At 44.5% G+C, this 12,180-nt stretch overlaps 1 protein-coding gene across 1 annotated transcript in view; it reads right to left on the bottom strand.

Annotated features, from left to right (window-relative positions):
• Window positions 1-3,340: 3,340 nt before the first annotated feature.
• The window catches only part of LOC147716872 (uncharacterized), a 161,415-nt gene continuing 152,575 nt past the window's right edge, over window positions 3,341-12,180 (bottom strand). Inside the window, exon 4 of the mRNA XM_086923776.1 lies at window positions 3,341-6,303. Within this exon, the coding sequence (XP_086779902.1) occupies window positions 5,330-6,303 (974 nt within the window). The 3' untranslated portion in view covers window positions 3,341-5,329. The remainder of the gene's footprint in view (window positions 6,304-12,180) is intronic.

Below are 12,180 nucleotides of genomic sequence, written 5' to 3' on the forward strand. Positions count from 1 at the left end.
GACCCCCCCGGAGAAGCTATTGGCCTCAATAGTGGTACTACGCAAATCGGGTAAGGACGCGTCAAAGTGCAGCTCCTACCGGCCCATTTCATTGCGTAATGTCGATCTAAAACTGTTCACGGGGATATTGGCGGTGCGCCTGGGTCGTTTATGCCAGGCATAATTGATCCAGATCAGTCTGGTTATATACAGGCCGGCCAATGTAGCGACACGCAAAACCTATATTTCATCTTATAGATAAAGCTCATCGCACTAAAATGGACGCTTTTCTCTTATCGGTGAACGCCGAGAAGGCGTTCTATCGGGTGGATTGCCGCTTCTTGGACAGAACCCTAATACATTTTGGCTTTTTGGACAGGTTCCAGGCGTGGATCCAGAGCTGCTACACCAACCCCAAGGCATTGCTTAGGGTGAATGGGGTAACTTCCACACTTTTTGAGATACAACTGGGAACCAGGCAGGGGTGCCCGTTGTCCCCCTTCTCTTTGCCCTGTATGTAGAACCGCTGGCGAAGAGGATTAGGGACAATCCAGACATAAAGGGCATCCCATTTGGAGGAGAACAGCACACCATTAGTCTATACGCCGATGATATCATCGCCTCCCTAGAACGCCAGCACGCTCGGTCCCTGCCTTTTTGCAGGAACTAGAGGACTTTGGACATGTTTCGGGCCTACAAGTTAATATTGGGAAGTCCTCAGTCTTATGGTTTCAGGAGGAGGGTTTAGTTCCCTCACCTGTTACTAGACAATATGTGGGCATACCCATTTAATCTTCTATCCCGTACTTGGGCATAGAGCTCGCAGCGTCGGTGTCTCACATGGTTCATCCTAACTACTCTAAATTTTTAAAGCGCTCTACCAAAGACCTGAACGATTAGAAACGTCACTCACTCTCTCTGCTCGGCAGGGTAGCAGAGGTCAAGATGTTGCTCCCCTGATTCCAGTCTGGCCACCCCCGGGCACACTACAAGCTTTGCAGAGAGCTATGAATCAATTTATATGGGGGAGGGGACCCCAGCTACACAAGAATCTGGGATACCTGAAGCCTGACAAAGGGGGATTGGGCATTCCTAATGTTTTAGAGTATTTCCGCGCGGCGCAACTGAGATATCTGGTGGAATGTAAATGTCCAGAATCTAAGAAAAGCTGGCTTTTCCAAGATAGGTCAATAGCTCAAATGGATCTCTGGAAGGTCCCCTTTCTTAATCGGTCTCACAGGCCCCCCTGTCTCCTGGTCTCCCCTGTTACAAAGACTATGCTGCAAGCATGGGACTGGATGGTGGTAAGACGGAGTTTGACGACATTCCCTTCTCCCATGACCCCGCTTTTTGATAATAAAGAGTTTTCCCCTGGGGTGGATGCTAGGGCTTTTTCTGTCTGGAGGGCATCTGATTGCCGGTCGGCAGGCCATTTCTTTAACCTTGAGGGCGTCATCCCCTCTCACGACCTCAAGAGCGATTATAGACTTCAGGACACAAAGCGCTTTCGCTATTTGCAGCTCAAACACTGACTCCTCCACCCTGCTGTTCGCCTTAAAGTAGCTAGAAAGCTAACCAAGTTTGAGAAGTGGCTATACCTCAAAAACACGGACAAAGCCATGATAACTGACATCTACGACATGCTTAGAGAGGGGGCCCCCGTGGAGCCAACTGCAGGCCAGAGAAGGTGGGAGAGGGAACTGGGGAGACATTTAACGAACAAAGAGTGGGCGGACATCTATTATTGAGCGAATCCCACAGCGCGTAACACGGCTAGCATGGAAGCAGCAGTTAAAGTGGCCAAGTATTGGCATCTGACCCCGGCCCGCCGGCATAGGGGGAATCCAGCACGTAGTCTGCTGTGCTAGCGTGGTTGTGGGAAGGATGGCATCCTGGTATATATTTTGTGGGAATGCAGAGAGCTTAAGAATTACTGGAAAGAGGGTCTTGATGATATTGATTGCCAATTTGATACTGAGATTCCGCGTTTCCCTGCTTACGTGATTTTGGGTCCGCCCAACCCCATAACATACCCACTCAAGTCCAGGTGTGGCAGATTGATGGGGATAGCTTTAGGAGCTGCCACGCAGTACATACTATCACATTGGGGCTCACCTATGAGACCTACTCGACTGGGGTGGCTACATAAGCTATAGTATGTCCTAGGAATGGAGCTTATACAGCCTCTCTTTCCAACACTATGGCCAGCTTCACTGATGCCTGGCAGCCACTGCTTGCTTTATTATCGCTGGCAATGAATGAGATCACATGCCCTAAATATCTTCGCCTCCTCAGGCTCACAAGCTTGGCCCCTACACCATAATATACAGAGATTCACACAGGACTTTGCCTGTCACCATAACACATCTTGGTACACTAGGAAGGCACGCCAGTTCGAGGTGGGGGAGGGCTTTGGGGACTGGCGGGGGCAAGGGAGGGGGTTTCTTTTACTCCTCAAAAAGATAATATAGCAACATTCCTCACTGTTTGGCTGTTCATACATCAGTTAGTGTGTCAGCACCGGGAGGGGACTTTCGAGGCCGTTATGTGGCTCATAGATTCTGACCCACAAGAGGGGGCTTATCTCCGATTTGATATGAACGAACAGTTTGTATGTCCTCATTGGAAATGTTTGTACTCCTTTTGAAGCAAATGCCAATAAAACAAAGTTAAACCTAAAACTGTCATTGGAAATCATTGGCTACATTTATACTATTAGGAGATACTACGCTGAATAATGCCCAAGGGCCAGGACAGTTTAGCATCTAGTCTTGAAATATGAAAATGAAGCTGGAAGTTTCACTGTTGCTTGCACAAGAAGAAGCAAAAGTTGAGGGCACCTTATGTCACAGTGACACCATCAAGGACATTCCTCAGGGAACAAATCATTTTTGTGCCTGGACCCTAAGCTTATTATTGACATTCCATAAAAGGTATTAGGACGTCCTAAGTCAAAGAAGCATAATGCACTAGGTCTACTTTCAGAACACCTTTTACAAGTAGTATTCCATAAGATACCGAGGTTTTACCAGTTGTTTTTGAATTGCAAGCAGGAGTAAGCAGTTTCAAATCTTCTCTAATAAGCTAGGAATTAAAGAGGTAAACATATAAGGTGATCAACCAAATCATATGGCACTGACAAAGAACATTTGCACAGTGAACAGGCTATCATAGGACAAGGTTAGTATGTCATTGCGTACATGTAGGAAGCACATTTTAAGTCAATAACTTGTACACATGCCCGATTTGTTTGAGCACTTTCAAGAAATGAGGGCTTACAACTGGTTTACAAGGGTATTGCTGATAACTGGTAGGTTTGAAATGAAGATGTGGTTTCCTGCTAGTTCTAGTTAGGTTAGTCTTGGGGAAATATTGACGACTACTAAGTGAATCCAAGAGCATAAGATGACGTAAGAAAGTGTCCTGAATTTGCTTTTGGTTAGTGTGATGGTATCAGCATAGCACAGTAGTAGGCTGGTCATGGTTTGGTAAGATACCCTGCTGTAGAGTTTGGAGGATCGGTTGCATTCAGTTGATGGGTATATTGTATAATCAAATGTGTTCTTTAGCAGATAGAATGTGTACTAGATGATATAAGTAGTGGAAGTGTGTGAAATGTCAGCTTTAGAGGTATCATGCTTAATGCTGTTTTACAGTCCCTTGCCACAGACACATGATTTTTTTTGTGATCAAGTTAGACATCAAAGCAACTACTCTTGTGATTTGGAATCAGTATTGCCATGTCAGTGATGGCCCACTACGCTCCTTGCCTAGTTATTGTTGTAGTCCAGTGCCAATTTTAGAGAGCTTGAATTATAAAGGTACTGAAAATTATCTTTGGCCCTGCCACGATTTGTTGACAAATGCCCTTCACACAATGATCCACAGTCACTCAGTGCTGCCTCACTCATACACTGCTCACTCTCAGTCATGCTGTACACACTTATAAGAATGGCCTGCACACCCTGAGCCTCGATCTGCATACAATCAAAATTATTTTGACCACCTTTGCTTTCCTCTAAACTCCCATGACCATGCTTCTGTATCTACTAGGTGCATATACAATATGTTACGCTATGTGCATATTATTATTGTGGGATCTCCTGTGTGGGTGTTCTGGCAGTTTGTCAGTTGTGTAAGGCTAGCCTCAGGGGAACTTAATCAAAGAGCCAGGTCTTCAGTTTCTTGCAGAACACGAGAGGTGGAGACTTTAATGTGGTGTGGGAGGTTGTATCATGCTTTAGTAGTGATGTAGGAGAATGCTTAGCCTGATGATTTGCTTTTGCATATGCATTGTACGTGTGCTATTGAGATTCTGGCTGAGCTGAAGAGCACCCAGTTTCAGTATCAGGTTCATTCAGCCAGCATCTACCAACCTGGATTTGTATTTGAATAGCAAATGTCACCACATTAAGCCTAGCTGCAATCTCAGATCAGGTTGAGATTCTAACATGCTATAGAAAACTTCATGAACACCAGATTGTAAGGAACAGTCTTTAGGGTCCAGGCTTAAACGTTTTGGAATTGGTATTAGGGAATGCATGGCATAAGCTGAAGATCTGCAAAGTCTTGAGCACAAGGATATTTAATCTGTAGTTCAAACCATAGCGCAACAACCTGTTCATGACATGCTGTCCTCCATATTACTATAGCAGTAAAAACATATCAGCAATAGGATTTGTAATTGTTTGCAGAAGATGAAACCCTCTGCTATGCCCTCAACTAACCTCTTCACTCTCCCCACTATTCTCTTTAAATTCCTTTCACACTATCACTCAGACAATGCATATTAAGCAGGCTCTGCACACCTTCACTGGACATAGGAATATTAAAATGTGAAGTTAAATGAGCTGTTGGCACACATCATAGCTATGTGGAGGGAGGAGAGGGACAAAGTAAGTCACAAGGAGAAAAAGACTAGACTTTTATATGGTTATATGAAACTGCACACTATGTACATCTTCCCTTGCTCAAACAAATTATCATGGGAGCCCTGTAACATTGGTGAGCAGTTCTCGAACACATCAACCATTACCTGAATGGACCTACAGTCTCTCTTAAGGTCTTATCCAAAACCGAACATTTGAAATGCAAGTACCCTGCTGACTAGCTGCAGAGGTACAACAGTGCACCCTGCCTGCAAGTAAGCACCTACAGACCAGTACATTCAATACCAACATGCGCTCAAGACTTTTTCAATTTCTCCAACTGAATCATGTACATGTGCCAGAGTCATTTTAGTGCTGACAAGACCTACAAAGTTTACACTGGGTTTGTCGCTGTGTTCTGTTGTACATTTGAAAGAACTATATTTGATCAAATTCTCCGGCATTTGGTCAGGCCTGAATTATCATTGAAGCACTTCCCACATGTGGCTCCTGTTTCTGACAGAAGAATTTTCCAGATCAGGCACTTGCATGTGGTTTTTCTCCCATGTGTACACTCGCTTATGTGGTAAGCCTGAATTTGAAACTGAAGAAATTCCCCTTTGTCCTTTATATACGTGGTTGTCTTGTGAATAAAGTCTTAGATTTGGTAAAACTTGAATAATGCCAAATTCATTTCCTATAGTAGAAGCATGTTTTTCTCCCATGTGTATTCTCTGATGTGTGGTGAGATTTGAGTTGTGACGGAAGAATTTTCCACATTCAGTGCATGCATATGGTTTTTCTCCTGTATGTATTCTCTGGTGGATTGTAAGATTTGAGTTGTGCCTAAAACTTTTACCACATTCTCCACAAGTATATGGTTTTTCCCCTGTGTGTATTCTCTGATGTATGGTAAGATTTGAGTTGTGACTGAAACACTTCCCACATTCATTGCATGTGTATGGCTTTTCACCTGTGTGTATTCTTTGGTGAATGGTAAGATTTATGATCTGGCTGAAACTTTTACCACAGTGACTGCATGTGTAGCGTTTGATTTCTGCTTGCATCCATGGATTCCTAGTAGGGGTACTGGACTGTTGAAATGTCTTACTACTTTCTTGGCAACTAAAGCTTTCCTCCCTGGTGTGGAGAGTTTGATTATTGTTAAGAGCCAAGTTTTTACTAAACCTTTTCGTATTTTCAGTACATGTATAGCTGATTTCCTCTCGCTCAGTTATCAGCTGTTTGCTATAGTTTGTGGCTTTGCAGACATCTCTTTCACTGTAAGTAGATTCATTGAGTATCTTTTGGTCAAGCGATTTCCATCTCTTTCTGGTTTCTCTGGGTTGTAAATGCACCATTCGTTCCTTGACCGTCCGGGATGCCTGAGGAGGATCAGTATGTACAAGATATACATCATCGTTTCCTTCTTCACAGAAGCTGCCCTTAACCGATTCTGTCAAAGAGATACAGAGTCTGATATTAGAACATACCAAATAAGGAATTAGTTACATTAAAAGAGCAGTTTGGGAAAACAATTGCTTTCTTACATCTGTAATAAACACAGTTGTGTATAAAACATAAATAAAACAATGACAGCAAGCAATTGGTTATAAGAATGTGTGTTTCATATATTTGTAACAGCATCTGGTTCTACACAATAGGAGTGTGGAAAACAATCACATAATTGTTTCTCTAGCGAATATGTTATTAGAAATGTGCCCTTTCTGCAGCTCTGCCCAGATTTATTTGTCCTTTTTCCTGAACCAAATTTTGCTGGCTATAGAACTCTGTGCACTTTGCTCCTGCTAACCAGAGGTAAGGTGCTTTTTAATTCCTTTTAACATGTTTAAATCGTTATACACCTACGTGGCTTATTTTACTAACCTTTAAGACCCTAGTATACGGTACCAAGGTGTATCCAAAAGCCGTATTCAAATGTCACAAGTAGACTGCATCATCCATTGTGCAACTAACTCCAGTGAAAATGTAAACATGACTGCAGGTGCACACCAGTGGCCTGGCTACACAGATTTTAACTGCAAATTCGACCTGTCAAAAAAAACTTTTTGACAGGCCTAAACTATCTTTTTAAATATTAATGGATCACCCTAAGTAAGCATTACTGCCCACCAGGGCAGGGTGCATGGTATTTAAAAGTACAACATGTAAAGGTTTCATTTTAAACATGTCTTTACAGTGAAAAGACTCTTAAGGGGCATTTTCACTAAATCAAGGTTAGCTATTTCATAGGAAACCTTAGGGTACAATATTAAGTGTAAGAATTGTTTTCTCTGCCTACAAAACACCACTCGCATTTTGGGGACTTTTTGAAACATTTAGTAGAAGCCTAATTCACTGGTGAAGTTGCATTTATAATAAATATTTTACTTGCCATAAGTCTCTAGAAGCTAAGTCTGAATATTGCTATCTGTTCTGCAAAAAACGTATTCGAATTTTAATGGGCATAAATGTGGTGTGAATTTTCTCACAGGAGGTTAGAACACAAGGCCTTGGTTGAGGGGATGTATTGTTGTGCCATTGATAAGATGGCCTGAGTACTGGGCCCCAGGACTTGATTAATTTGGATCACCCTGTTCCTAGCAGATGTAGCTAACGCCCAGTCCTGTATCCTTCTTATGTCCCTTCAGCTAGATGGGTCTGCATCATAGTAGGAAGCTTGATGACGTCACAGTGTTAGATCCTGTTGGTGTGTCAAGTCCTGCTTGACAGCTCTGCTGAGGTTTTTCATATGACATTTGGTCACACTTCATAGGAGAGACACAGAATGGCAAAACAATTTGTGTGTACCTCCTGCCTAGTTACCAAAATTCTGTCTAAGAGTTTGTTGGGGGTACAAGGACTGCATAAAAATGAATTTTAGTGTAAGATGTGAGGACACTAGAATTACCATAATATACTGCCCACACACACGCCTAACCCTCAGAGCCCAAGTTTACTGTGACTGAAGAATTTGGCCACCTTGAAAATGCCTAAAGTGTACAGGGTTACTCCCAGGAACCTTTTCCCCACTGGTAAGGATATCCCCATGGATCATTCCCACCTACTAGCTCATGCCAGACGTATATGTGGCATATCCTAGTACCCACTTCAGTATACTCTATGACCTGTGGAACATTAGAAGAGAACTGAGTTTGCTGTAGGAGTTATGCGGGCTTGCTCTTCTTTCTGTATGGATCATAAGGCTGTCCTTAAGTAACAGCTACAGGGACACAACACGTTGTTACATGAGACCTTTGGTTGCAACTGCCCAGCTCAGCAGTGACAAATGGACCTGGATTTCATCCGGTCGCAGCCTTTACCTGACACCCTTTGAGTTTCTAGGTGTCTCCCTTGAGGTGCTGGGGGCGTTAGCAGTGTACGCCTGTGGTGGTCTGGAACTTAAAGTAAAGTCAGACGTAAAATCTTTGACCAGGAACCTGAATAGTGTATTTGGACCTTAACTCATTGCAGTCAGCATCAAATTGCGCCAACGTTATGTTCTACCACGCCTTTGCTTATCATTGGTATTTTGTGCTTCTCAGCGCTATCTCTACATAAATCGTTGAATTTGCATATGTCTAGTTTCTCTTATTGGAGTTTTCAAATTTTGCTGGCATTTTCAATTCAATTCAATTATCTTTAGTCAGATAAAATACATCTCCATAAAAGAGGCATGCACATGCAATAAATAAATACATACATAATCATAAAATTGTTAAAATTGTTAAAAGCAAGCACGATTCTTCATTAAAATACAAACTAAAAAATAAAAGTGCAGTTAGTCAGAGTTCATTGAGATGCAGTCTTTAACTGCAATTTTCAGACATGTGCCCACACAGGTTATTAGCTCATCGTCACCCAGTAAGAGGAGAGTTTTGTAGGCATCTCTAAAATCGACATATGATCTTTTTTTTTTTTTAAAGGGAGAAGGAATAATTTAGTATATTGTTCACTGAACTTGCAAAACAAATATATAATAGGGTTTTGCCTGAATGCCCAATACATGGACAAGGAATAAAATAAAGATTTGCTTGAAACCCCGGAGGGAAGCATAATAGATAGTTCACAGTGCCAGCATTTAGGAGGAACAGGAGGCCACCCTCCCATCGACCCATTAGTTTAGTCAGATAGCTGGGTAAGTGTTGATGGTTCTCAATATTCAAGTACATAACTATGCTAGATTTGCTGGACTGTGTGGCCAGTCTTCTTTGTAATAGCACCCATACAGGGCCGCCCGCAACTCTTTTATTTACAGTATTTAGATCAGCCGGGTTATCAAAAACATTTCCATAACTAATCTTGCGTGAATTGGATCTTACCTCCGCTAACCATGGGAATTTCATGCCTTTCTCGCAATTAAGACAGTCAACTTTAATATCTCTGGTGGGGGACGCTGCATTTTTTTTTCAATATGCTTAATCAAAATAGAGCAGGGCGCACTCTGATAAAATCTTCGATATATAGTGGAGCTTAAGTTCACTAAGGCTCACAAATAGAGAAGAAGAGATTGGGGTGCCCAAAGGCTTGCAACAAAACCTATTCTCCTTAAGCTAAATATGATGTCATTTGGCAATGCCCCAAACCTCCGCACCATATGTAGCTGTCGGTGTGCATTGGTTTTAAAAAGTATTTTAAAAACGCAGGGCTTTAGGGGTGCGGCATATTAGGAATGGCTGCCAACACCCACCTCCTTTGACCACAGCCGTGAGGGAAACGGCGCATTGACCTGCCTCTTCGCCATTCCGCCGCCCTGGTACCTCCGTGAGGGGAACGGCCAAGCCAGAACTACAGGTCCCAGCAGGACTTGCGTGGTGCCTGTTAAGGACTTCATCCCAGGGCGCCAGGAGGCCCTGTAAAGCCAGTGCGGGACGCGCAAACTGCAAGCAGCAACGCCCTGAGGGTAACGGCTGCCAACACCCACCTCCTCTGACCACAGCTGTGAGGGAAACAGTACATTGACCTGCCTCTTCGCCATTCCACCGCCCTGGTACCGCCGTGAGGGGAACGACCAAGCCAGAACTACAAGTCCCAGCAGGACGTGCGTGGCGCCTGTTGCAGGCATCATCGCAGGGCGCCAACAAGGCCCTGTAAAGCCAGCGCGGCCCTCCCACAGTGCAGGACGCACAAACTGCAAGCAGCAACGCCGTGAGGGGAACAGCTGCAAACACCCACCTCCTCTAACCACAGCCGAGAGGGAAACGGCGCATTGACCTGCCTGTTCGCCATTCCGACGCCCTGGTATAGCTGTGAGGGGAACAGCCAAGCCAGAACCACAGGTCCCAGATGCACTTGCGTGGCACCTGTTGAGGGCGTCATGGCAGAGCGCCAGGAGGGCCTGTAAAGCCAGCGCGGGACGCGCGCGTGTGTGCCAGTCTGCGCCCGTCATAGGCCGGACGAGGCTGGGCTGGGCCACTCTCCTGAGCCCTCGAAGGGGTGCACAACAGTTCTTCGAGGTGGATTCCGACATATTATCATCAAGGTTAGTGACTTAAGGTCCCCTGCTCTCTTATACGTGGCCACTAAATCGACCCCTTTGCAAAGATGGGAAGGCGAGCTGGGGCGGGAAACCCAAATGTAGCCCCAGTACAGCCGGCCTCTTCTATTCAACAGACATCAATAGACCGGAAGCTCCAGAGAGCCATTGGCGTAATGACAAGTAAGATTGAACTAACTGAAAGGCGACTATCGCTCCCACCCAAACTTGCTGCTCCGCTAACTCCACTTGATTTAACAGACTCCCCTTTCATCACGGATCAGGAACTTGTCTCATGTGACTCAGAACCCTCCGCATAAAGTAGGGTGGACGTTTTATATCCAGGGGGCTCGCCCAAAAAAAGGGAAAACCAAAGTTCCTAAACCAAGACAGGGCTCGAAAAATGGTACTAGTCCTGCAGGTCTAGTACCATGGAAAATCCCCTCGACCCAACTGCAACCTACTTGACCTCCGTCTCTGAAAACGGAGCAAAAGTGACAAGTTAAGATTTAAAAGCATCTTTATTGCTCATTCCCTTTGTGAGCAATAAAAATGCCTTTAAATCTTGTTATCTTGTCACTTTTGCTCCGTTTTCAAAGACAGAGGACAAAAGTTAGTTTGTCTTCCTACTCGCCAGAAAGGGCGAATAGGACCTAACAAGCATTGGAAATGCAATAGGGCTCGCATTAGGAAAGTTTGAGCTATTGGTCTTATAAATGAATTTTATTTTATTTATATGTTATTTTTTAAAATAGCTAAATTATTAGCTTTGTCATTTACAATGCCAATAGATATAACCTTCGCAAACACCTATAGCATTTGTAATGCAACATGTTTTGTATTTACGTGACTTAGATGTATTGATATTACAAATAACAATGGCTTTTAATTTTTAAAAATAATTAATACTTAAATAATTTATTTAATTTGTAATGGCAATAGCTTAAACTTTTGTAAATAACTTTTGTGAAGATTATGTTCAGTGTTTTTTATTGTGACGAAAATCCAAGAACAGAAGTGAAATATTAACATCTTTTTGTGATTTGTGATAAAGCATGAAAGCTTGAAAACAGCTTGAAACATTGAAAGAACATATTTGAACCAGTGATGCTGTGGTTGCGCTGAGTGATGCTGTGGTTGCGCTGAGTGATGCTGTGGTTGCGCTGAGTGATGCTGTGGTTGCGCTGAGTGATGCTGTGGTTGCGCTGAGTGATGCTGTGGTGGTGCTGAGTGATGCTGTGGTTCCGCTGAGTGGTGTGCATCGGTGGAGATTAGTTGGTGCATTGGTGGAGCTGTGTGGTGGGTGCATTGGTGGAGCTTAGTTGGAGCATTGGTGGAGCTGTGTGGTGGGTGCATCGGCGGAGCTGTGTGGTGGATGCCTCGGCGGAGCTGTGTGGTGGGTGCATCGGCGGAGCTGGGTGGTGGGTGCATTGGTGGAGCTTAGGTGGAGCATTGGTGGAGCTGTGTGGTGGGTGCATCGGCGGAGCTATGTGGTGGGTGCCTCGGTGCAGCTGTGTGGTTGGTGCATCGGTGGAGCTGTGTGGTGGGTGCATCGGTGGAGCTGTGTGGTGGGTGCATCGGTGGAGCTGTGGTGGGTGCATCGGTGGAGCTGTGTTGTGAGTGCTTCGGTGGAGCTGTGTTGTGGGTGCTTCGGTGGAGCTGTGTGGTGGGTGCTTCGGTGGAGCTGTGTGGTGGGTGCATCGGTGGAGCTGTGTGGTGGGTGCATCGGTGGAGCTGTGTGGTGGGTGCATCGGTGGAGCTGTGTGGTGGGTACATCGGTGGAGCTGTGTGGTGGGTGCATCGGTCGAGCTGTGTGGTGGGTGCTTCGGTGGAGCTGTGTGGTGGGTGCATCGGTGG

The sequence above is a fragment of the Lissotriton vulgaris genome, chromosome 5 (assembly GCF_964263255.1).
Source record: "Lissotriton vulgaris chromosome 5, aLisVul1.2, whole genome shotgun sequence".
Taxonomy (NCBI): domain Eukaryota; kingdom Metazoa; phylum Chordata; class Amphibia; order Caudata; family Salamandridae; genus Lissotriton; species Lissotriton vulgaris.